This window comes from Barbatula barbatula (assembly GCF_947034865.1).
Source record: "Barbatula barbatula genome assembly, chromosome: 1".
Classification (NCBI taxonomy): domain Eukaryota; kingdom Metazoa; phylum Chordata; class Actinopteri; order Cypriniformes; family Nemacheilidae; genus Barbatula; species Barbatula barbatula.
The window spans coordinates 18,808,618-18,836,506 of NC_136766.1; the positions used below are offsets into that span (position 1 = coordinate 18,808,618).

At 37.6% G+C, this 27,889-nt stretch overlaps 1 protein-coding gene and 1 long non-coding RNA gene across 3 annotated transcripts in view; one reads left to right on the plus strand and one right to left on the minus strand.

The window, feature by feature from the left end:
• Positions 1-26,525, minus strand: part of coro2ba (coronin, actin binding protein, 2Ba) — a 30,193-nt gene extending 3,668 nt beyond the window's left edge. The window contains exons 1-9 of one of the 2 annotated variants that reach the window (XM_079468922.1): positions 26,230-26,525; positions 7,271-7,471; positions 2,906-3,022; positions 2,388-2,537; positions 2,002-2,166; positions 1,683-1,799; positions 1,173-1,277; positions 971-1,067; positions 568-680 (exon numbers count right to left, since the gene is read on the minus strand). In XM_079468922.1, coding sequence (XP_079325048.1) covers positions 568-680; positions 971-1,067; positions 1,173-1,277; positions 1,683-1,799; positions 2,002-2,166; positions 2,388-2,537; positions 2,906-3,022; positions 7,271-7,471; positions 26,230-26,244 — 1,080 coding nt within the window. In that variant the 5' untranslated portion in view covers positions 26,245-26,525. Of the gene's footprint in view, positions 1-567; positions 681-970; positions 1,068-1,172; positions 1,278-1,682; positions 1,800-2,001; positions 2,167-2,387; positions 2,538-2,905; positions 3,023-7,270; positions 7,472-10,009; positions 10,135-26,229 lie in introns of those variants that run through there. The other variant, XM_079468923.1, reaches the window with a different exon arrangement.
• Positions 7,265-10,975, plus strand: LOC306901287. Its single transcript, XR_013787376.1, has 3 exons — positions 7,265-7,450; positions 9,715-9,868; positions 10,021-10,975. It is a non-coding gene; the product is annotated as an uncharacterized lncRNA (long non-coding RNA).
• Positions 26,526-27,889: the final 1,364 nt, after the last annotated feature.

A 27,889-nucleotide genomic window follows, 5' to 3' on the forward strand; every position in this document is an offset into this window, starting at 1 on the left:
CAACCCAGCATAGGTTAATTATAACCCAATGGTATAGGATTGCCCAGCTTTGACCCAACACTGGGTGGATATAACCCAGCATTTTGTACTTTGAATAAATACTGAGGTATGGGTTTAATTCTTGACTGGACAACTTTCAATGTGTCATTTTGTCATTATAAATTATATAAATGTAGATTAGTGGATAGAGATCATGATTGCATTACATTCGTGGGGTTGAGAAAATGCAGTCACTCTGTGCCTCAAAGTCCTAAAAATAATGGTCCAGCAAATGTGTACTGTATCACACGGAGGACATTACATGGCTCACAACTCTCATCTTAGTGAGATGACATTTACACCAGCAATTCAGAAGTGATGGATTCCTCTATCAGGTTTGTTGCTTGATTATGGTGTTAAGCAAGATACACAACTGTCACCGGGACCATCATGCACTTGTTTCAACCTTCAGCGGAACTGAACTTTCAAATTTGCAGTCATTTAATAAAACTAAAAAACAGATGCGAAACGTGTTAATAAGTTATAAAGGAACACAGTTAACTAATATGGGTTGAGAGTTTTGCTCACCCTTCTTGGAACGATCATAGAGATCGGCTCAATGAGGCCCTTCAGAGTCACCAACTTATAAAATCTGAAAACCTCACATGCTCCTACATCCAGTCCGTGTTTCGTCATCACTCCTATCAAAACACACATATGACAAAACATCAGGTGACGTAAAAGATGGTCCCGTAGCTAGATAGATTGAGCATTGCATTAGCATTTCAAAGTTTGTAGGTTTGATTCCCAGGAATACACATACTTATAATAAAAAAAACATGTATTCACTGTAAGTAAATCTATTTTAAAATGGGCAGCTGGCAAATGCATAAATGTAATGCACGTCAATGTTTTCTTTGACAATATGTTACACAATATACACAATTGAAATGATATATCATTGTTATTGATGGGGTAAATTCAGTCTTACCAAGCCCTTTCTGAGGAGCAGGGGACCTAAACTCCATGAGATACTGCAGATAAGGTTTCTCCTGAGTGATCTCGTAGTACCGGATGTTCCCATCACCCTACAATCACACTGTCTTAGTCAGTGAATTCAATTTTTTCCTTAAAGTCATTATCTTTTATCATTATATTCATGAGAATCCTCATCTGTATAGGGTAATGTGTACCTTGCCTGCTAGATAGAGCATATGTGTGTCTGGATCATAAAAGGGAAAAAGCAGTCCTGAAAGTCCATCAATCTCTTCCTCAATGATCGGCATGGACAAATCCTCCTGTCAATGAGAGGTACACATAACTTTAAAACACAATTTTTTTTCCAGAAGATAAGTGTTCATAGATGATTTTTAACCTTTGACCTTTAACAAAACTGTTTTGGATATGTCACAAGTTATTCTTTGAGCCCCACCAATCATCAGTTGGTAAGGACAAAGCGATACGCTTCTTTACGAATATTCTCTCCTCATTGTGGCGGGGTGTAGCTGTTTAGCTTGAACAATGAATGTGATTATCAGACAGCATTTACAGGGAAGAAGCAGAGAAGAAAACATAATGACTTTCTAAGGGGTAATATCTTTAGGGCAATGCAGACATCAGGGACAATGTGTATTTCTGGTTGAGTTCAGGGAATTAATCCCATTGAAAACACACAGACGCGTGCACACACAGGTTGTTCTCACCTGGTCCCAGAGAGCGATCTGACGTGTGTTCCAGCGAGACACACCTGTGGTTAAGAGTCGCTTCATGTTGCCTAGGAACACAACACGGTTCACCTTGTGGTTCTTAAAATTCGCCTCCTGATCAACAGCAGAAAAAGGCAACAAGGATTTCAGTTATGCAAACTATTTTCGCAGTTGTCACAGTTCTGTAAACATCAGGGTTGAAGACAAAACTTTGGTTACTCTAAAAATGTCCCTCTTTGCTGAATGTCTTATAGAGCTGCCTTTGAGTGTGTCTGTTTACCACATGAATAAATATTTGAATGTGAATAAACCACACCTGTAGCACTTTGCCAGAGCGCGGCTCAACGACACGGAGTTTCTTGTCTTTGCAGCTGGTGGCCAACAGGCTTCCGTCAGTGTTAAATGTCATGCAGAGGATCACATCTGTGTGGCAGTCAATCATTTTCACTGGCTCGCCGATCTCAAGATTCCAGATGAGGATCTGTAGGAAGGCACAAACATCTGATACAACTCAGGCTTTCGCTGTTAAAAATTTGAGATTTACTTTTCAAAGGTCACGATCACAGTTCAGGTTTTTAAAAAGTATATGATTAATAGAATAGAACTTTTAGTTTACTGTTATTTGTAAACTATGAAATAACATCAGTCACTTATATTGTTACATGTTAGAATGCCAAACGACATTGTAAAATAATTCATTACCTTGTAGTCATAGCCAGCACTGAACAGAATCCCACTAGAGGTTGGGTGCCATTCTATAAGGCCCACACGCCTGCTGTGGCCATACAGTTCTAATACAGCCTCCGTCAAATTCCTTCTTAGTCCCCCATCGGGAATCTCCCATATCCGCACCTGACACATACAGTTTATATTTTACTCCAGAATGCCACAATTGACTAATACCAAGTATCCCAGAGCACTATGCAATGATATTGTTGTTTGTTTAATAATGTTGTTGTCCATTGTACATATAAGGTAAATGCTGGCATTTTCTTGTAGACATTTTCATGAATTTCCTTTTTGTCTTTTATAAAAAAATTATTCCTTTCTTTGGTGTGAATCTAAAATTTGAGTGTGTACATGAATACATTGCAACACCAATATGATGAAAATATGGCAAGTTATTTCAATTAATAAAAACAGAGATGAACAACTGCAAACAGATGTTTGTATTGCACCAGAAGGGGCTTCTTAATGTTTGTACACTAATTCATACTTACAGAAGAGTCTTCTGAACAAGAAGCAATTATGTTGTCGTGGAAGGGATTCCATTTGATATCCAGCACGTTGCCTTGGTGACCGCAGACCTTTGGATGGTGAGCTTCAATACGGCCAAACTGCGGAAGGGAATCACGGGTTACTGATGTCCTTTCAATAGATAGATAGAACTGATCGTTTTAACATTGTAATGCACGCAAATGTCCACCGTATGGCGCTACATAACTATAGTCTTTGCGGTGAGCAGTAGGATGTGGAGCCTGATGTCATGAATGTTTGATGTCACCTTAGTCCATTGACCTCCTTCTAAGGTCCTTTGGGATTTGTAGTTTAGTTCATGCATGATTAAAGAAAGAATGGGTAGGTTGAGAAAGAGTCTTCTACACTTTTAAATCTGGATTTTTTTAAGCAGTGCACTGAGATAGTGTGACGTTTGGATCAAAGGGGGTTAAGTGTAAAAGTTCCTTGATTCAGAACAGCCTATGTTAAAGCATTGAACTCATGGCAGACTGAATGTGACAAACTCCTCCAGCTCCTCATCTCGATGAGGTCTCTGCTATTTTGCTATGTTCAAATTTGATAAAAAAGCATGTCTGTGATTTGTTCTCTGTTAAATTATAACATTAAATTAGCACAGTCATTGCTTGAGGTTATCGCTCATTTAATAGATTTTTCCTGAGTTAGAATGTTGAAATGTCTTTTTGATTTCCCATAGGAGGAAGAGTATAAAGATTATAAAATGTCCTGTGTCCACTCATAAAACAGAATCATTGCCTCTTAAATAAGATAAATAAAAAGTATGTTGGGTGGTCAGAAACACTGGAAATGGGGGGTAATGAGGAGAGAAAATAATCGATTATTAAGGCTTATTAAGAAAAGATTATTGAGATACATATACATTTACAACAACTGTAAACTATTAAAAGTGCTCCAGAATGGTTTGCTTTCTTAATTCTTCAAAACATCTTCTTTTGTGTTCAACAGAACAAAGAAATTTATAAAGCATTTTTTCCTATGGTAGTCAATTGTGACCAAGAACTGTTTGGTTACAAGCATGTATGTGTTCATCACAACAAAGAAATATACATAGATTTGGAACAACTTGAGGGTGAGTAAATGAAGACAGAATATTTTTTTTGGGTGAACTGTTCCTTTAATGATTTTACAGTCAAGAGAAAAAAAAGAGATGAGAACGAAAATATATGTAGCCACACCCTTTATTGTGAGCGGTACCATGAAGGACTGGAAAGGCCATGTGATAACAATGATTAGGATGTCATCACAAATCTAAGATCCTTAATAGAAAAATGAAAAAGAAAACTGATGCTAAATACAATTAACAATGGGCATGTTTCAAATATATCTGTTATGTCCGGATTGCTGTTTGCAGTTGAGCACCCACTCACTACTTGACTGGCTGTTCTTGACTGCAAGTGGTAGGGATATTTCTTTGAACACACCAAATATTGCCCTCACACAAAGGAGACTGTCTGCACATATGGGTAGAATAATTTCTTTCTAAAAATTGATAAAGAACAGCACCAAAAAATTAACACTGGCCGAATCAAAAACAGCAATTTTCTGCTTTTGATTCAGCCATGGCCAGTGCTTCTCTATGTTATGTTTGGGATAAGGTCTTGGCTCTTCAATATTATCCAGCATATTCCAATACACATTTTTTCCATGTATCCCAAATAAAGTTATGAGCAAAGGGCATTTGAGTTCTCTGAGCCTATTGTATGTTAGCCGAGGCATTATAAAAATGGGTGTGGAGGTCTTGTAAAAAGAGCTTTTAGGCACATTAAGGTAGCCTGAACTGGTTGGCAGTTTCCTATCAGTGTTGCCAGATGGCCCAGACTCCCTCTTATGTGTTTATGTATGTGTGCATGTGCGTGTCTGTAGCTCTTTTCTCGTCTGCTTCTGCGTTTTAATGAACGTTGTACATTATTAAGGAATTCTGATATCATCCCAAACTGTTAGCGCAACCTCATTACCATTTAAAGACAATTCTGGCCACAGCTGCCTGGCAGGTCAAGGGAACGAAACTGTATTTCCAAATGGTTAAACAATTAATGATGACATCATCACCAACACCACAGACTTCTATTCATTCTCTTTTTTCTCTCCTTCCAAAGCCATCCCATCATGGTTTCTGTATGCAGTTTCCATTCCACAACTAAAGCTCCTTTGTCATATGAGGAATTCAATCCGTCAGTTGTCCATGTAATAAGGCCCTAGGAAAGGATTTAAGCAATATAATGGCTCAAACTAATTTTGGTTTGAATAAAGATATAAGACCATAATGTGTATGTGATGAGCATATCCTGTAAACAAATATACAGTATATGCAAATTATAATTAAATTGGGAAACTTAGCACAAGTTCTTATTGAACAAGCTGGTAAAACATGCCTTTAGCAACAAGATAATGGTTTCAATGCACTTCATTGAAGCAATCACTGAAACTTGCTATATGGATTAATACGGCTGCCAAGTAAATAACATATAAACACTGTATAATGTAAGTCACAATGAAATACATTAAGTGGATTTCAGTGCTGTCACGGAAGAGTCTACCAGTATTTAACAAATGTGGCAGGTGAGATTGAATGTGAAAAAGAGGTAAACCCCCCTAATGTGGTGTCTAGAGAAACACATTTGGGAAAGCCTGTCAACTGCTCTTCCAAGGCCTGGGAGCCCATCAGCTGGAGGCACAAACTTTGTAAATGAGCACATTAAGGGCGCAATGTTGGCCTTCTACATCACACATTAACTGGATTGCTTTGAATGCTTATCACAAAAGTGCTATTGATAGTTATGTAACCAAGACAGTAACCAAGGATCTCTAGGAACACTGGGCAGTTAAGCATGACCGGATGCACCCAAGAAGCGAGAAGAAAAGACAGAATAAAGAGAGGAGATGACTGTGGGGTACAGCTGGAAATGAGAGGATGCGTGCTACAATCTCATTGTCAAATGATAAATGATTAAGTGTGTGTCATTCCTTCTGTTTGTGCTCCCTGTGCAGTACAGAAACTTGCTGGGTGATGGAATTTGAAGTGAGATATGCAAATTCTCTATCATTACACAAAATATTTTAAAACAAAAACAACTTAACCTTAAGATTCCTAAAATTACCTGCATGCTATTACCGCTACACTGTCTTTTAGGTCAAAACACATGATATTTTAAGGCAAGACTTCATGGTAGGTTTTAAGAAAAATGAAAGTCTGGTTTAAATAAATGATCGGCAGTTTTGCATTATAATATGGCACAGATGTCATTCAGGCCAGCAAAATGCTAATATCAATGTCAGAAGCCATGAGGTTACAGCTTTCAGTTCTTGTCCAATTTAAAGAATTAAAGCTAGAGATCAAAGTAAGAGCATCTGCTTTCTGTCCATTACTAAGACTTTAACACAGACAGTAAACAGTGTGACAGAGCTTTGACCAACAAACAACTACACAGCAAAGGATGCAACAATGAACACTTCTGATCGTACACATTTTAACACTATATTCTTTAACTTTATAATGAATAACACAATAGGTAAAGAAAAAAACGTTTTAATTTGACAAGGTAATGTTTGGAAGAAATATAACAGATAATTTTCTTTCAGAACAGGATTGTTTTAATAAAGCATATTTGGTATGGTATTCTTTTGGTATTCTTTGCTGCTTCCTATAAGTAAAACTTAAACCATGCAAAGAAAATACATCCCACACCACAACAGAGTCAACTTAAGTTTTCTGTGGATACTGTGGACTGTGAGAGGCCTGTGGTTTTTTTCAGAATGCACCATATGTGGGCTTGTACATAAAATCTGGGTGAGGGATGATTCATCAGTGTGCAGTGAAGTAGTGAAGATGTAAATAATTTATGCATTGCATCTATTAGTACTTCCCTGTAATATTGCTTGGTTTGCAATCACAATATGGCTGCTTGTGCATTTTGCATTGACATCAAAGTACAAATACATGCCCAGTAGCATCTGTCTTGTGGCATGAATTGTGTGTACTTTCATTAATTTTGTATTCATATTGTGTTTAAAAAATACAATATTCGTGGAAGTTTAGCTGCAACACTTGTGCGGAAGCAACTGCTCTGAATATGGTGTTGTAACTTGGCACTACTAATGCTGCCTTAGCGTGCTCTCGCAAATGAGATCTTGTCCACTTCAAACCGGAAATAATTTATGGAACGCTTCTCTTTTAATGTAAACAGACACTTCTTATGTTTTAATCATTAGAAAAGTTCCTGAATAGGATCCTGAATAGTTAGCAACATTCCTTCAATGCTTCTGTTTGTGACACTGCATTGTGCACGCGCGTGGACTTGTAGCCGGACTTTTGGACTGTAGCCGGTTACCTGAGTGACCGGGATAACGATGAATGATCCTCCTCCTGCGCTCTCCGTTACTATGGCGAGGAACTTGGAGTTGACGGCGCAGAAGTGGTTGTCATGGACGTTCTTTGTGATCGGGATGCCTTCGAAACAGTGCTCCCGGTTGGCCACTTTGCCATAGACGTTTCGAAACTTGGAGCTTCGGTAAGTCGGCCGCCATGACATCTGCAAAACATACGAAGATAAGTTGTGAAGTGAACACAGCAACAGAGAGTGACATCGTTAGAGTGGCATTGTTAGTTCAATGTCAGTTCAAGTAAATATAGACGTTTGATAAATGAGGACATCTCTAAAAGCAGGTTTGGGTCAAATTTACCCCAAAATATGGTTTAGTATCTAAAATACACGCACGCACATTAGACCACTTTGAAAGATGTAAACACTGGTCCAGAAGCACTTTCGGTTAATTATTTATTAGTAATATTATATTTAATCGTACACATATAATTACATCTTAAAGATATTTGTTTAACATTTTAAATCAGTTATAGGCCTATATATTCTCTTGGTTGTATGTTGTTCAAACATTTGAACACACACACACACACAAAATCCACAGTCCAAAGTGTTTGTACAGAGACATATGTATTAAAATAGAGTATTGAAATAGATTTCACATATTAAACACATCTGAAATTACGCTAGCAACTGAGAATATAGAGACTAGACCCATTTGGTTGCTTTTTTTAATAAAACTCCATACTCCAGCACTCAAACAGGAAGTGGTTGGTAAATGCCTGTAAAATTTAACTCAGAACTCAAACCGCTAGACTGTTTGAAGTTTAGCCTAAAGGGGTGTGAAAGCAGGGGGTTAGACTGAGGCTCTAATGAATGAGAGATTGTGACATTCATAGTCACTAAGCAAAAATGAGCTGAAGTTAGAACACATGCGACGAGAAGAAAAAGTGTTAAATCATTAGTGAAAGATTTATCACCAGTGTCTGATCTAAAGCTTTATGTGAGATTGACAACACTCATGACTGAAGAGCGCATTGTCTGATAAATGTGTGTGCGTGCCACTTGTGCATTCACATACAGACGTGTACAACCATATGTTGTACATACAGACGTGTACAACCAGGGCTGGGGACTAACGGAATACATGTAACTTAGTTTAACGTATTTAAAATACCAAATTTCAGTAACTGTATTTCATTATAGTTACTTTTTAAATGGTGGTAATTAAATTACAGTTACATCCAAAAAGTATTTTAGATTACCAAAGTGATTACTTGGAATTGTTGGCATTTATTTCATTTAAGCTATATATTAACTGTAACGGGCAATTAATGTAAACAGCAATCAGTGATTCTTTGGCAATCTGCAAAAGCATCATAAACTATAGTTCTGCTCATAGGTTTCATACCCCTTGCAGAATATGCAAAATTTTAGGAGGATCTGGGTTCATAGAAATTGCATATTGATTTTATTTAGTAGTGTTCTGAATAAGCTATTTCACGCAATAGAAGTTTACATATACTCCGTAACACAAACTGAGCAAATTTATACAAATTGCCACATAAAAAATGAACATAACCTTGAATCTTTAATGTCTGTGGTTACCTGAATGATCAACTACTGTTTTCATGTTTTCAGAGTCCCTTGTTTAGGTAATTGCGACTTTTTATCTCACAAATGTAAATTCTTTTCATAGAATTGTGAGAGATATACACTTTTTTTCTCTTGCTATAAAGTTATATTCAGAAATGCATGAAATTAACTGTCAAAATTGTGTGATCTTGCAATTGTATGTTTTTCATGCAATTCTGATTTCTTAACTTCTGATCATCATCAGAACTCCGATTTTTTTTCTTACTACCTTTCACATATGTTTCATGGAAGATAAAATAAGTACAATTTAGTCTCCTATTCAAAACAGTTTACACACCCCAGCTCTGCATTGTGTTGCCTTTTTGAGCATCAGCATTTTGTCCATTTTGTCCTTTTCTTCTTTCTAAGATTGTGCTTTTTTGATTTAAGATATGTTGTGGAAGACTAATGTTGTTTAAAATAATATGCAGAGGAAGTTCTCTGTTTTGTGGTCCCTTTAGGTTATGTACCTTATTAGTATTACAAAGTATTCTAAAGTATCTAGATTAAGTTACAGAATTTGTGTAATCTAACAAAATACGTTACAAATTTTGCCTTTTTTAATCTGTATTGAAATACATTTTAAAAGTTACCTTCCCAGCCCTACATGCCGTCTGATAAGGAATTGTGTTAGCAAAAACGTACAAAAAAAGTGTGGCTGTATATGTTCAATGAGCAGTGGGGTGTTAAACTGTGGAAATGTTCTAAATTATTTAGAAAAAAATGTCTTATCCCTCTTACCTCCATCTCATCACTTTTTTCCTATTTACCTACTGTCTAATTTTCTGCTCTGGCACTGTGTATGTGTTTATTTACAGCTGTCCTATAAAGCTTTTGGCAGTTTTTGTGTCTGTTGTCCTGCCTGCTTAACCATAAACGCATCAACAGCAGAGAGAAAGGCCTTGGGCTGTGGAGAATGAAGAGCTGCTGTGCCTTTGATTTGAATACAAGGACATTTATTCAGATTATGCTGTATGTTTGCACATACACACACACACCTATTTATACTCTTCATGTACTTTACACATGTAATATTTTAATCCCAAAAAGTTTATTTATCCAGTATGTGATAATCCAATAAACCTAATCTAAATTATAATGTTCATGTCTTACCTTTCCCCTAGGTTTTGAGCTGAGTTCCCTCTGATAACAAATGCCTCAGCGTGCTTCAGGAAGAGCCTGTGTAGTCTCTGGCTTCCTGCGTGCATCTAGTCTACAGGCCTTCGATACTTGCCTCTGTTTCTCGCTTTATTTTTCCTCCAGGACTTCTCCTCCCACAAGATCCTTCCATCCCTCCCTCTCTACTTTATTCCCTCCCTCTTACCAAGGCAGACATCCCGACATCAACTAATGTAATAGCTAGAGGTTCAGCCTATCCCAAACACCCAGGGTCTCCCTTTCCATGTTAACATATATTCAGCCTTTTCATCATTCCCTAAGGACAGTGTTGTTTTGCTGTGTTTTTTTTACTACCGTAGACTCATAATTACACTCAGTGCATCAATATGTAGCGATCAAAACTCAAAACATGAGGCAGATGCACTTTCTACTTCTGAGAGTGGAGAAGACACTTGTCTGAGACAATTATCCTTATTCCCTCTATCCAACATTATCACTGATGCTGTATCTTCATCCACATGACAGCTGTGGTCATACAAAACATTATTATACAATATTTATCTTTGTTTTGTTTTCTGTTTTGTTCATTTTCATCTGCCTAGCTGTCCATTCAGTGTTTCCCAAGTGTTATGTTACAGCCTTGCTTCTAAAAGCTACATGAAGATTCACTTTGAATGCAGTCATATACATCATGTTCAAACAAGTTATCATCTTTAGGAATTAAAGAGGTTAAGGGAACCTCAAACATTTTTTTCTGCTTTTTTTTGTCCCAAACTGACCCTACATTAAGTTCATGTGAGAGATTGGTCATAGATAATTGCTATAGATATTTTTAGCCAGAAACATCAAAATGACAATAAGAACTAAAGGTCTATAATTTAAAAATGTGTCTGTTCTGAATCTCTTTCTCTCTAATTATCCTGAATGATTAAATGGGAGATTTGGCATCTCTTGACAACCACTATGCAGGCAGATGAGATTTATTTGATTTTAGTGAGATCTCTACTTGGCCTGCCCTTCAGCTTTGCTCTCTGCTCACCATGTGTCTCTCAAATTCCCAACAGATATTCTGTAGTCTGGCAGGTACTCCTACAGACATTGAAGCAAATTCTGTCCAGAGAATATTTTCATTAGTATGATAGTAGACCACTTCAGAAAAAAACTCTGGTCCAGAAGAACTTTTAACACTACACAACCATTTGAACATTTATAACCAAATCAAAATATTGAATACAAATATCTTTAAGATTTAATTAATTGAATATGTTAATTTGAAAAATAAGCTAAATACTAATGAAACTTGAAGTGCTAACGGACCAGTAGTCTATAGAATAATCCATGTTTGAGTGTCTACTTGTAGGCGTCTGTGGGCTGATAAACAAGTAGAACAATGCATTGTATTCAGTGTTGAACTTGACAATACAAGAACGTAATTTGTTTAGGTGCACTGGTTCTTGTATCTCAAGTATGGTTAATATTTTCAGTACGAATAAGTTTTTATTCCCATCTGTAAAGAAAACAAATGTTTCTATATATTACCTATCAATATATTAAATCACTCTAAAAATGGGTAAATTGGTAATATATTACAATAATGTGCACCCTTAAAGGGGTCAAGTGTGTGACAGTACACCCACACCAAGGCAAATATTATTGAGAGTAAAGGCACACTGGTTTTTCATTAGTCCCCAGTCATGAGGAAGATAAGTTAACACAATGAGTTAGTGACATATCAAGTTTTAGTTTGAAGCATGTAGTATTGTGTTAACTGTCCTAGAGAAATTAACATCACTGTATTTAGTATTTGCGACACAACTTACTTTCTCCATTTAGCAATTTTAAAATTTGTCCCTATTCATTTTGCATAGTTTATTTTATATAAACCTGCACTAAAATTAACTGTTTTTGGTTGATCAGAGGGTCCTTGGCCACAAAAAGCTACAATCTGGATGAAACTTGATGCCGCTAGTCAAAAGGTTGGCTTTGTGAGACTACTGGAGCATTTATCATTTTGTCTGGGCTGGTGAAAATGTAAATTTAGCGGACTGCTTAAGGGAAAATTATTTGTATTATGGGCGTATTTTTGTGCGCTGTTCAGCTGTGTGTGTGCACAGGTGATCTCTTGCTGCAGGGTGGAGAGATTACACTGTTTATTGACTTTCCCAAATCTTGCCTGCAGTCTTTTATTGACTATTTTACACTGCTCTGTTATGTTTTCTTTCTTTCCTCCATTAACACTGAAAGCATAATTCATCCCACTATTCCAGCCCTCCCCCAACCTTGTCTTTATTTGAATATTATTCATTTTTAATGATTACATGAGAATTCCAGCAACATGTAAGACAGGAAGCAGGCCTCCTCTATCCACAAAATGAACACAAAAAAAGGAAAGGCCTTCAATGGTCACAGTTGGTTATCGATTAGACTGCTGTCAACCCGTCATTTCCCCAGACAGCCTGTTTTTGTTGAGCATTGGAGTGTCCATTGCAAAACTCTAGCTGCCATTTTTAAATAGAGGGAGTCAGTTCCGAAAGCATTCTCCGTCAGTGGGAGTTAAATGACTCTGTGCCTGGAGACCCGCTGGCTGTTTTGGCAGCTCTGGTTCCAGCTGTGAGTGAGATACAGCTGGGAGAGAGCCAGGACAGGCATGCTGTCCTTTCAGACACAGAAGTCCAAATGAATGCTGGTGACTTTGGAGACGGATTTTTGTGTTACCTATAATAAATCTTATCCTTAGATTTGTCCTAAGTGCCGAATCTGTCAGTTCTGAACTTTAGTTAACATGCCATAAAGAATTCCGAGTTTACTCATTGTGTGTAGAGATGTATCGAGCACAACATACGATAGAAGAAGTGGATGATTGCCAAACCAAGCTGCATATGAAAATATTTTACCAAATTGTAAAGAAGTATGTTAACAGTAATCAATCTAAAACGTCAAAGGTTTTTGTTAAGTCAAGCTGCAAGCTACTTATATCTCTGATATGGTATAGCCTACACCATGGGTATTGAAATCACACCTCACCCCTTTGCTTTGGTGAATGTGTGTAAGTGTGTTCACTTAAAAGTACTTGTGTGATGTTTCGAAGAGTCAAAATTGTGATTATGGACCACAGGAAGACTACTTTGTGAGGTCCAAATAAAGAACAGAATTAATTCAGTACTGATAGGTTTGTAAATATGTAGTGAGACGAGCTGCAAGTCGAGAATAGCGGGTTTTTGATGGTGTATTAGATTGGCTCAGAGACAATATAATTATTACTACTGTACTGGTGACTTTTTGTGTGCCTTTTGTTTGTTATTGTCTGTCTACCATTTTTGCCTGAGTGTGACTGTGATTCCTGACCTTCCTGATTCCTGATTTAAAAAAAACATTCTGCAGAGGTTTTATAATACATGTAAACACAAATATATCCAGAATGTTGCACTTTTTTAAATGTCAACCTATTAAGAATTTATATTCCATAATGTTTTTTTTTTCCATGAACGTTTACTAAATGGTCTGGGGACCAAACATGTTGCTTGTTTTAAGGAAAACAAAAGTTATTGTTGGGCTTTATATGAACAAGCTTAAAACACGAGAAACACAAGACCACCAGCTTCCTCCTCTTTGACTCTGTGGGAGATCAGACACAGACAGACAGGATGGGTGCAGTCAAGCCACAGGACAACATTAATGCTTTGCCTAGGCCCATTTCCTTCAAATGAACTGTTATTGACCTTAAGGTTTGCATTTGATATCTCATGGACAGAAATATTTGATGAAGTGTTAAGTGTGACGGTGAAGTTAAGCTGAAGATGTACACCGGGTTACCTTTGCACTTAAAGGGGACATTTCCCACAAAAAAATAATTCTCTCTTCATTAGTCCACCCCGAGTTGTTCCTAATCTATACATTTATTTTATTCTGATGAACACAGAGAAATACTTTTATAAGAATGCTTGTAACCAAACAGTTTTTGGCCACCATTGACTACCAGAGCTGGTAAAATTACAATGGTGGTCTCTTCGCTCTCTCAACGGAGGCAGTCGCATTTTTCTTGCTCTTCTTGATCCAATCCAATCCAAATAGTGCCCCAGAACGATTTGCTTTCCTACATTCTTCCAAATATCTTATTTTGTGTAAATCAGAACAAAGACTTTGTAAAAAAATTCGGACTATGGTTCAATGGTGACCAAGAAGTGTTGGGTTACAACTGCATTCTTCAAAATATCTTTCTCTTTGTTCATCAGAACAAAATGACAACTTGAAGGTGAGTGAATGAAAACTGAATTTTAATGAATGGGTGAACTGTTTTTTATGGAAATGATATCCTTGAGAATTAAATCCTTTATCACACTAGTAGATAAAGAAGTAGAAAATAATAGAGTAGGAAGCTATGTGCTGTGCTGATGCTGTGCTGAAAGAAACCGAGTCAAGGACAGCCTTGCTCGGTTCAGTTATGCATGTAAAAGATCCTCCTTATCAAGGAACAAAGTAAATACTCCCTCCTTCCTTTTCTGCCCTTCACTCCGTAGCTTTTCTTCATTCTTTATATCTTTCTGGTGAGTGTGTCTCTTTGATAAGCGTTTGGTGTCATTGGGTGTGCATGAAAACGGTCGGCTCGCCTGGGTGCATGGTCTAAACTTGTTGTCATGATTCTCTTAATGAGTAATGGGTGTTTTTTGGGCGTAAAGTGCAGTAAACCAATCAGAGTGTCATTTTACATTCCCTTTTAGAGACAGTTGCGCTCACGCCATGGCGGATTCGCTATTTGCACAGAGGAATTCAGAAGAGCAGACACTTCTCCAGAAAGAAAACGCGTCTCCTCGTGCGAGAGGTTAAGGTCACCATCTACAGGACAAGCCGGATTTTTATCTTTATGTCCACAATAATAATCTTTTACATTGTAATTCATTTTATTTGGTATTTGGCCTTATTGTGTGTTTCTGTGTGTCCCTCTGTGTGTAATAAGCAGAATTATAGGCGCATATTCCTAACATGCTCTTAAAATTACTAAAACAATATTGCACCATTAACTTTAGACCAGGTTTGAGTTGGTCGCAGTCTATTTTCAGTTCCTCAAAATAGCAATGCGCCAACAATGCACCTGAGCACACCTCTTTTTTAGACCAACACGCTCATAGGGCGTGCAAATGCATTTGCTATTAAAACAACGTTGCGCAGGATGGGAAAATGAGATCTGCGTCGGGCTGAAACTAGCAAAAATGCCCCGCATTGCGCCGGGTGTACGATAGGGCCCCTTGTGTTACTTCTGCATTGACTGCAAGAGCGTCCCCTAGAGATTGACATTCCCAGGAGATGAGCTGTGTGTTGTTTTCCTGCCTTTAACCTTTCTGTGTTGTTAATGGTCAGAGTGTGATAAGCAGATATGAACAGATGGAGAGATGGCGATTACGGAGTGGGGGGTGGGGGGGTTGTTGCAAAGAGAAAGGACGAAAGATGGCACTCATTAGGAGACAGAAGGGGCTGAATGATGAAGAACTAGATGGGGTGATCATTATGGTCACCACTGAGACTAACTGTGTTAGATATTGAGTTATTGAGTGACTAAAATGTGTCAATCATATGCGGGTGCAACATGAAAAGCAAAAGCTTCTAAATAAAATTAGACATTGCTTTGTTTGGTATGAATGGAGAATATAGAGTGACTGTTATGCGTGACCAGGTGTGAGCTTTGTGACGCAGCGTGAGATGTACCGATGCCAACTCTAAACCCCATGCAACAAAAAGACAAGCCTGCCGTCTGGCAGGTACTCAAGAAAATGCTTAGTAGTGGCAGTTTGCCTGCAAGGGACAAACAAGCATGGGCAGACACAGGCGCATCACACAAACCCAAACAAAATAAACCAAGACCACTGTGGTATTTTATAATACACTGTAACAAATTAAATCTACTAAATTGAAAAGTTAAGTTTAATTGCTGCCTCAAATTATCTCTGCTTCAGACGGCACACCCGACATAATGCCCCAGTCTGTTCACTAATGCATAATGCAAACAATTCTGTAAAGATTTTTTCAAGCTTCGTCAGCGTTTTCTGTATAAATGTTTGTGGAAAGTGCCATACCGTAAAAAGATTAATCAGGTCTATTATTTCTGTATAAAATAATACCTCCAAGAAACAGCAGGCAAAACCAATACTGTCACTGAGTGCTTAACATGTTCGTCAGGCTTTTCCTAAGGGTCTTGGTCAGTTTAAGCAGCTTTTACAAACTTCTGCCACAGTCAAAGGTCTGGCTGTGTGACTGCTTTAAAATGTAATTACCTAAAGGATAGTTAAACCAAATATCCCCCAATTCCTCCAAAATTGTATAAATGTATTTGTTCTGCTGAAAGAATGTCAGTAACCAAACAGATCTCTTCCCTGATTAACTGCCATAGTAGTGAAAACAAATACTTTGAGAGTCAATCGGGGATGAGATCTGTTTGGTTACTGACATTCTTTCAAATATCTTCCTTTGTGTTTGCAGAACAAATAAATGTATACAGGTTTGGAACAACCTGGAGGTGAGTAAAGGACGATGACAGAATTTTTGGGTGAACTATCATTTTTAGGATAATGGATTAATGGAGCTCTAAAAGCAACTACAATGAAATGGATGGATGGATAAAAGATATTAAAACATAGTGATTATTTGTGTTATATATTATTTGTATATATTTGTGTTCTTGATGCCTTATGAAGGAGAGTCGAATGGTTTTAAAATCAATTCTGTCTGTGCTTGGAAAGCAAGGCTTGGTCTCCTGCAAAAGATACTCTCTGCTGGCAGAATAGTTTTCATTATTTAGAGCGCTCCAGCACAGATGTAGATGCACTTTGCTAAATTATTTCCAACCTACATATTTCTTAGTTATGGAATGCCAAAAGTCCCACAAACATGCATAATGATTAAGAGCCTGTCATTTCTGATTCAGTAGATGTCCAATTCACCTGTTAGCAATCATTTATTGACTGCCTGATAAGTTTTAATAGCAGTTGGCTGTTTTTGATTAATATAGCTAAAACAAACCCAGCAGTCTCAAGACAAATATTCATATATTTATAAGTGTGACTGTACATATAATAATCATGCATGACAGCAAGATCTGTTTGTGACGTGATATTTTAACACTAAATTTCACATTAATTCTTGCATTCTTGCAGTCTAATTTTTTAGATTCCAATGTGTGCACATCATTGCTTTTAAACTGCCCATAGGTAAAGTCAGTTCAGTATTCCTCATCATAGAGAAAGTATTTTATAAATAGGATTAAGGATTTGGAATTGGCAGTGGTTTGCTAAGTGGACAGACTTTCTCTACTGCAGTCTCTGGCTCTCGGTGTAATTTAACAGTCTGCTCCTGTTTGATACAGAGAGGGGTGGCATCATAGCTCAGACGTGCCATCTGCCCAGACACACCACACCCAAAACTCCCATCCATTGTGCCACTATAAACTAAGCATTGAAATCCATTACTGTATAGAGGGCAATATACCTTTATGTTTTATAATATTCAAAATCTAAGCAATTATCTGTACAAGAATTACAAGAAGACTATCAAATGTCATGTTCATAGTTAATAAATATTGATTGCATCTTAATAGTTGCATTTTGAGCATATGCATTGATTATATCATCTCTAATACGAATCATACTGTAGTGTTCATATTATGCTCCGGTTTCAATTACTTTATATTCTACCATTACTTTTGTATACAGATCTGCATAGCCACTCCTTCTCAATGAAGGTGATTTAGACAAAGACACTCATTTAACCTCGCAGAGCACCGTTGTTTCAGATGGTGCCATGACAACAGCAGCTTGATCACAGTGGCGTAATTTTGTTAGCCATCCACTGATGAGCACCGTGACCTTCCACACTGACATGACAATGTCGTATTAGCCTGTTGTCTTCCTGTTTTGCTAATCTCATCTGACTTTGTCAGTGCTGGCAGGATTGTGTTTCAGTGTGATTGCTAGCACAGCACTCTGGGCTAAAACAGGCTTCTGCAAGGTGCGCTCTGAAATGTTCTGAGGCCAATATATGAGAGGATGTGCAAGGATGTGTCATTCTGTTAGTACAGACTGCGTTCAAGGACAAAAAAAAGAGTAAATAATGTTTAATGGAAAAACTGTGTTGGAAAAAGGAGAAGAGAGGATGAAAGACATGCTTAATGTCACAATATGTATAGTCTTAAGTAATTCCTACATTTTGTGTTTTTATCACAAATACACGTTTTGCAACATTTTAACTGATGTAAATTATCTCTCTTGGGGGTTCAAGGTTTGTGAAAAGTTGATGTATTTAAAAATTTCCTTAGAGAAACCAGGTAGTTCACTACAAGGTAATGCAAAGTGATAAATATCTACATAGCCAAATGTTTATGACAACAACCTGATTTGCATTTTTTTCTATCCATTCATTGCAATCAACAATTTGCTTGTTTTGCTTGCTTGTGTCGTGGACGTCATCAGCAGTTTAAATCAATCCTCCTCATTGACAAACGCATGTGTGTTTGCATGTGTCCTATACACTGCATAAGAGCAGATGATAGTAATAGTAAAAATGACGCATGCATGGGAAACAAAATTGTAACTGATTCTGAATGAATATTATTTATGCATTGATAATCTTGTCCTAATCTTAATCTGATTAACTGTATTATGCATTGCTACAATTTATATTCAGACTATCTAAAATGTTTTGAGAAATTCCTTGTCAAAATATAATGACATCTTATTTTTTCCGGTAATACATCCCACTCATCGAACGCTAAGGTTATAAGTTATTCAGTGACAGGATTGCTTACTAGTGCAAACAGTACAGTGATCTGAAACTATTCACCCAAAAAAGAAAATTCATAATTGACTCGCCTTCGAGTTGTTTCAAATATGTATAAATGTATTTGTTCTGATGAACACAGAGAAAGATTTTTGAAAGAATGCTTATAACCAGACAGATTAAGCCTCCCATTGACTACTACCGCAGTAGGGAAAAATACAATGGTAGTCATAGCCCAGAACCGTTTGCTGTCCTACATTCTTCAAAATGTCTGTTGTGTTCAACAGAACAAAAAAACTATAATGTATTTTTTCCTGTGTTTTTCCAGACATTAACTCTGGTGTTTTTCTGTCTTTTTCCATTGCACATTATCATCTGTCCCTCTACCAGCTGCTCTGAAAGCAGCCTTAAAGGAATTGTTTACATTCAACAAACATTTTCATTATCATTTACCCACCCCTGTTGTCATCCAAGATGTATATGTATTTTTTCTCTTTATTCGAAAAGAAATTAAGGTTTTTGATGAAAACTTTCCAGGATTATTCTCCATATAGTGGACTTCAATGGACTCCAAACGGTTGAAGGTCACAATTATAGTTTCAGTGCAGCTTCAAAGGGCTTTAAATGATACCAGACGATGAATAAGGGTCTAGTGAAACGATCTGTCATTTTCTAAAAAAAAAATGTATTTGCTTTATAATCACAAATTCTCGCCTTGCTCTGTAATACTTAATTACGTTGAAAAGGTCTCGCTTAACGTAGTCAGTACTGAGTCAGTGTTTACAAATGTGGAGAAATTGGACCGTTCAAAAGTTGTTGAATGTTCAATGACACATATTCAATTGTCTTTGTGTCAGTTTTTGTTTAAAATTGTTATTTCGCGTGGGTATCTACGTCAAGCGTGACCTTTTTTATGTAATTACGTAATACGTGAAGTCGTGATCGCTCATTGAAGAACAGAGCAAGGCGAGCATTTGTGTTTATGAAGCATATCATTTTTTTTATTACCGATCATTTCGCTTATTCATCACATGGTATCGTTTAAAGCCCTTTGAAGCTGCACTGAAACTGTAATTTTGACCTTCAACCATTTGGAGTCCATTGAAGTCCACTATATGGAGAATAATCCTGGAATGTTTTCATCCAAAACCTTAATTTCTTTTCAACTAAAGAAAAAAAATACATAAACATCTTGGATGACAACGGGGTGAATAAATTATGTTGTATGTTGAAAGTGAACAATTCCTTTAAGAAAATGTTTAGTTCAGATGGCCCTTGTTTCTTTAAATCTCATTCCACAACAGCAGCATGTATGTAATGTAAGTAATGCAGTTACCATGTTTGCTATACAGAATATATTTAACATTTTGATTTAGTCTAGTTATTGATCCACAGCTATGCTGGTTAACGTTGGGCTTATTGCTATAGGAAGCTTATCGAGTTATTGAATCTGCTGTATTTCCCAGTTGATTGTAAGTGGTAGAATGTCATGCCTGGTGGTGTGAATATTTATCACTCGCTGTAAAAGCTAATCCATGCTGCTGTTAAAGTGCAGTCTCTAACAGATGCTCATAAACACACGCATATATGTTTTTTGTGCTCCTCTGCATTTTCTAACTGATGGGTTTTCTAAGAAAATAAAAGGATTGAGTTTTTGGCATATCACTTCAAAAAACACTGCTTAGGGCCAGTGAATGCTGAGAAGGAATGTAACCCTTCGTAGTTCTCAGCTGACCTCGCTTTTCTCTCTGCTCACAAAGCAAGCTGCTCTCTGCTCCTTTTACAACAGCAATAACCTCAAAGAACATTTAGGTATTGTTTACCTCTGCCCGAAGTCTAAAAAAAGTATAATGTTTCCATTGTGCATTCTTCCACTTATGATCATAAATAATTAAATCTCTTACACGTCAAGGAGCGTCCACGTTGACAGCTAATAAATTGCTCAAGGTAAGCATTTCAGTCAAGCTAATGTTCTGTTGAGTTTATATTTTGGACATTATTATTGCAGAAACGAGTAAATATGCAGAAGCTGGTGAAATGATGTACCTTGAATAATAGGAAACTTGAGCGATAAGGTTTTTATGTGTGATGTACACATTGCAAAAAAGGAATTGGAATTCAAACAATAAAAACATTTACATACTGAAAAAGTTCAACTTAATTAACAGAACACACAAAATTATATATACTCTCTGCAACATAGCATCCATACACAGCCATGGTAAAAATGACGAGACCACTTTGATAATTATTCACATTGATAATTTTTGTTTCATTCTGTGAACCTACAATATTTCTCCCAAATGTTTACATTTTCATAGATATTTAATAAAATTTTCGTCTCCATTTATTATTTATTTGCAGAAAAGGAAAATTACAGAGAATATGCTCTTTTTTTTGTCAGACTTCAAATACTGCAAAGAAAACAAGTTCATAATCATTTTAAGACAAATAGTAATTTTTGTAAATTTTAAATTTAATTTTTTATGTAATAACCATTTATCACAGTTTTCATGTGTTTTGTCTTGTCATTGCGTCTTTCACATTGCCGTTGGATGACTTTATGTCCTTCCTGAGTTTTTATTTTGTTGAAATTCAACAGACCCTGGACTGGAATTGTCCATTTTTTTCTGTGACTGTTTATAGAGGTGGGTGATCGTATATATTTTGTACTCTAACATAAGCGAGAATGTGGATTACAGCAGTTTTATACAGTGCATTGCTGTTGACATGCACATCCACTATTTCGGCAAGCCCATTTCAAAGAGTCATTGGGATCAATGAATGGAATGTGGTGCTGTGCTGCATTTCAGATAATGAGCTTCATTTTCATGGGACTCTACAAGTATGAGTTATGTGTTGAAATCCCGAGAGCAAAAGCATATGACCCATCTTTTTCAGCTCTCACGGTGTAGTTCTCTCTCCCACACTCTTTCATTTGTGTGGGCTGTAGCGTTTCCTTTTGTGGTTCTGTACAACAGTGTAAACCTCTTACACGCACAAGGATTCCTACAGGAACACAGTTCTACTACTAAAACACTATAATTTAGTAACTGCCATTTACAATACTTATTCCTATGCAACTTTACATTCTGTTATTGTACAGACGGTCATTGTAAAGAAATTGACAGGCTCGCTTTACACTGTGCCTTTTTTAGGAATTCCCAAATCCCAAAGTTTCATTAGTATTTTAAAGCATCAGTGTGTAATATCTGCATCTTGGCACAGGTTGTTTATTCACAAATGTTCCCTATGTCTACCATTGTCTATAATTGACAAAGACTCATTGTCTCATTACTGGCGTGGAATGGAGGCAGACATCACAAGGCATCATAGTTTCTTGATTTTTGTGCTATAAAGTATTAGTGAAAAAACCCCAGACAGAACACTTACTGTCTACTGATGCCCCACAGCTGCTGTTTATCTACAGCACTATATCCCACTTTACCCAGGACCCCTTAACAGGAAGCACATCCTCTTCGCAATGGCTGTACTTCATGTTCATTCCTTATTTCTGCACAACTAAACTCTCTGAGCAGGATATTTATATATGACATGATCTCCTTTCCTTTTACGAAAAGTCCCACTGAAACTCTGCATCCCCGTGGACACAAGGCACAGCTCTGCTGAAAAAACATCTTATGCCAACATTAATATCTATGCTGGTTCAGGCTGTTGTGCAGGCCTTGTGTATTGCTGGTCTAGTGCAGGCCTTTTAGCCAGAAGTTTAAAGTTTTGGCCTCAAGTTAAAAGTTAAAGACAAAGGCTTTCTCATATCTGCACCAAAAACTGATCCCCCTTGTATATAAAAAATTTAAGACCTTATCCTTATTTGTTCATTATTGGTTGTTTTCTCTATAAGCACATTAGACAGCAGGAGGTTTGGGTTGCTAAGTTAGCTGTTAGGACTTGGACCTAATGTGTCAATTCTCAGCGTGTGCACAACAGCCAGCAAATTCAGTGGAGATTAAAGGACGCCGTGTATTTGTGGTTAAAATGTAAAAAAAGTAGAATTTGTCTTAGAAAACACCCTAATTCATCAACCGATGTCTCATTTAGCCATTTAAAGCTTCAAAGAAACTGATATTTGGACCCTAAATCCGGTTGCCCCATATATTAAATCAATTTATGTGGAGGAAGATCACAAACGTCATCTCAACAACCTTAAAATAAAAGCCTTGGACGTCTTGGATGATAATATGCTAAAATTGAACTTGATTAATACACTAAAGTATCACTGTACTGTCCTATACTATACTATATAGACACTGAAAAATGTATAGAACCCATTATAATCAGTAATGCTGAAACTGGTCTGGAACACTTAAGTATCTGGATAGGCTGCACTGCACAATACTGTACTGTATTATACTATATTATTTGATACTATACTGTAATAGAGACTGAAAAACTATTAAGTACAGTATGCACAAATTATTTTCTGTAGTATAGGGGAATATTGTTTTAAATGGATAAATAGAATGGTCTCTTGAAGTCATGTTAGTGTGATCAGATTAAGTTTTTAAGTTCAGGCTGAAGGTTTTGGTAGACGTTTTGACCGCTGATTGAAATGTCACGGTACTCCACTTATGCACAGAAATATGAATGTATAATTTGGATTGTTGAATAGTTTGTATATGTGGGACACGCTGGACATGCAAAAAACATACACTCGAATGAATGTAAAACAAGTTAATGCACATAATATGTTCACCTAATGTCACATCCCTGCCAGGAAAAACTCCCACATACTCATGCATGAGATGATATCTGCCTATGGAGTATAGTTTTGATAATGTGTCTTACACCTGTGAATTTAAAATAATAGCCCTCCCACCCACACAATGTTAATTTTTTATCTTCTTTGTTTTAATCTATCAGCCTTCTTGTCTCTCATCCATTACTGTACATGCACAACTACAAACAGTAAATGAAAACCCTTCTCACAATACCCTAGAATATACTTGCCGCATACACTGATCTATCAGCATGGTGCTTTTCTGGTTACTACTGGCCGAGAGAGCAGCACATTCTCACTTTTATCCTGTACATTCCTCTGACTGGGTTAAAGACAACAGTGAATCTTTCCTGTAGCTCAGTGGTAAGAGCATTGCATTAACAAGAGCATTGCGTTAACAACTCAAGGTTGTGGGATTGATCCCAGGGGATTGCAGATACCTATGTATAAATATATAGGATAATGCAATGTAAGTCGCTTTGGATAAAAGCGTCTGCCAAATATGTGAATGTCTCCAACGTTATAAACACATTGACGTCTATGTGGCTCTGTGCATTGCTATTAGGGTGGAAACTGAGCCAAACATTTATTGGTCAAACTGATGTCTGCTGCCATTTCAGGTCCAGTGAGTTCTGTTTCAGGGCTAAATATACGCTAAGCTTTAAACAAAACCAGGAGGGCACATGTGTTGACCTTCCACACCATGAGACAGAATGATCCCAACCCCTCCCCCCATCATCCCATATGAAATGGATCATTGTGTAACTTGCCGATTGTTTTTTGTGCACATATGCAGTAAGACAGAGAGAATCCTGAATCTTGAGAGATTGTTCTCTGTAAAGTGATGGCCTATGTGTTTTAATGCAAAGTAAAGCTTTGTTTAAAATAAATCAGGCTATACGACGAGGGCTTCTATAGTTTGTAATATTGAGTGGGTTTTTTTGTTGAGGCACTTATTTGAATAAACTACCATTAATGTGATATTGTGGCATAGATTTTTATAAAAACAAACTATTTTCAAACACACTGTAATGGTAATGCATTTTGATTTACGTCAATTAATCTGTAGACCAGTGTTGAGTAAGTCCTGTTGTATACTGACATTCCTGGAACCATTTGAAAGATGCTGTGGTTTGCTAATGTGTGACAGGAGGACTTGAGGTGCAGGCAGCTGCTTTATAGTCCTGTAGTGGGAGATGCATCCTGTCCCAGTCATGACAGTCTGCGCGACACAACAGTCCCAGAGGTCAACGGGGATATCCTGTCACACACCTGTGTGGTCAAACACCTGTGTCTGAAAATTCACACACACACACCCATACTGTATGCACAGCACACTCCAGACATCTCAGTGGAGTGGAATTGCTCTCTGGCCGACACAGACTGCTGTTCTGCCCTGTCAGCACACGTACAGAAAGACTCCAAGGTCATTTTGTTCTGCATGGTATCCATCACTCAAGCCCATGCTCAACATCTCCCTTCCCCTTCCTTAACCTTCTGCAGCACAGATCGCACACACACTGACACATGTCTATTACCATCTGCGTTATGAGCTTGATTCAATTGGGAATTACTGGTACGTATTTTGTTTAATTGTGAAAATTTGAAGTAAGTTTTCATTTACGAACACTCTGTACACTCACTGACATTAACCCATATGTGTGGCTAAGGCCTGCCTATGTTTTCAGCTGGGTGTATGTGTGTACATTTGTTTGTTTGTGTACTGTATATGTGTGTGAAAGTAAGAGAGACTGAGAAAGAGGGGGTTGGTGACTATGTTTGTTAAACTGTAGTTTGCCTGTAGACTGTAATTTTTCCAATTCTTACATGCAAGTCAAACCTGAAGGGATGGTTCACCCAAAAATAAAAAGGATTTAATCATTTATTCATGCCCTTCAAAACCTGCATCTTTCTTCTATGTGACAAAAGGAAGATATTTTGAGAAAACTCTTGGTGTCCATACAGTGGATGTCAATGGAGCCCCACTGTTGGGGCACCAACATTTTTCTAAATATCTTATTTTGTGTTCAGCAGAAGAAAGAATGTATTAGGTTTGGAATGACATGAGCGTGAGTGAATGATGACAGAATGTTCATTTTTGGGTGAACTATTCTGTTAAACACACCAGAGGTAGTATAACACCTGCTATACCACAAGGGTGAAAATGTCATTTCAATGTCATAAAGCAGCCCGGTTTACGGAATGAACTTTATGCCCCTGTGCACTTTCTGGTGCCTTCTCTCACCTGCACTGCTTTTATCTTTCTTTCATGCAAAGTTTGTGCAATACTATCAGAGCAAAAATGCACACAATGCTGCTCAGCAGTCTCTTCTCGGCGCAAGCTTTATACAGGACAGCACTGGATTAAGAGCTTCACTCAGTAATCAGACTGCTAAACATGTAAACATGCCTCACCCAGCCAAGACCCACTGCCCTACTGAGGGACAGACACTCACATATGGAGACAGGCTGCCAAACACACACATATACATCCACAAGTCTGTACTGGCCAGATGATCATGCATATATAAAATTCTGTACACCTGCATTGACACACATACACACACACACACACACTACTCGTGCAGCTCCACCTGTCCAGCACTGCAGCACACAGTCACAGATTCAGCAGAACATCCCACTGCAGTGAAGCTCAAACCCTGCAGCCCCTCCCTGCTTCACACACCAAAAACACACTCCAGCACGCGCTTACCTTTGTGACAGTCATGCAGAGATCAGTGTGGAAGAGTCAACTTCTGTTCCTGAAACGCTGAGTGTGACAGCAGGACAGAGAGACAGACTCACTGAGCGTGTATGTGTGAGTGAGACGCGGGAGACTGTGAGAGAGGAGGATAAGCAGGGAGTGGGTGAGCGAGGGAGAGGGAGGGAGGGTCTGGTCGCTGTCTCTGCCTAAGTAACGGAGCCTATCGGTGCAGCGGCTGCCCTGATCCCTTAGTCAGAATACTGCGGTAAAGTGAGCTCAGTGTGTTACTACTACTCCTCCCTTCTGCCCCCCCTCTCTCTTTCTCTCTCTCTCTGTCTCTCACTCTGTTGTCAATCTGATTGCTGCATGCTCTAATGAAGATTATTGATGTCCACAACAGCATCACTTTGTGTAACCCGTCCTACTCTGCTTTTTCTCCTTGTATTCAGTATTAAACTAAACTCATCATCTCTTTTCCTATAGTTAGTACCATCATACAGTAGTATATCCACTGTTACTATAGAATAGCTACTATCTTGGCCACAACTGCTATCAAAATAAAAAAGCAAAAAAAGACAGATTTGTTGATGTGGGTTTCTTAATTTATTAGTAAACGTTAATATTTTTTTCTAATAAGAACGTCTAGTAACGGGCTTAATAAATGCATGTATTTTCAAAACTTGCTGTTGTAATCTCCTAAATGCAGGCCTCAAACATTTGAATATTGACTGCTGAAAGAGCTCCATTGACAACATGAAGAATGAACTCGAGAATTATTATTTTATATTTGACTGCCCCCTAGAGCTCTTTGACAATATTACATAATAATTTAAATTTACTGACCAGCAATTTTTAAGCACGTAATCTCTGCACTGCATCAGTGTCAGGGGTCAAAGTGTGACTTTGACAATCATCGCGATGGCAATATTTGTTAAAAAATAAAAGCATCAAAGCTGAAATTCAACCTGTATGATGAATATACAGGTGCTGGTCATATAATTAGAATATCATCAAAAAGTTGATTTATTTCACCAATTCCATTTCAAAAAGTGAAACTTGTATATTATATTCATTCATTATTTCTTTTAATTTTGATGATTATATCTGACAACTAAGGAATATCCCAAATCAGTCTCTCAGAAAATTTGAATATTGTGAAAAGGTTAAATATTTAAGACACCTGGTGCCACACTCTAATCAGCCAATGAACTCAAAACACCTGCAAAGGCCTTTAAATGGTCTCTCAGTCTAGTTCTGTAGACTATACAATCATTGGGTAGATTGCTGACTTGACAGTTGTCTAGAAGACGACCATTGACACCTTGCACAAGGGGGGCAAAACACAAAAGGTCATTGCAAAAGAGGCTCGCTTTTCACAGAGCTCTTTGTCCAAGCACATTAATAGAGAGGCGAAGGAAAGGATGTGGTAGAAAAAAGTATACAAGTGTACAAATTAGAACATCTATGGGGTATATAGTGAAGAGGAAGATGCGATATGCCAGACCTAACAATGCAGAAGAGCTGAAGGCCACTATCAGGGCAACCTGAGCTCTCATAACACCAGAGCAGTGCCACAGACTGATCGACTCCATGCCACGCCACATTGCCGCAATAATTCAGGCAAAAGGAGCCCCAACTAAGAATTTAGTGCTGTACAGGATCATACTTT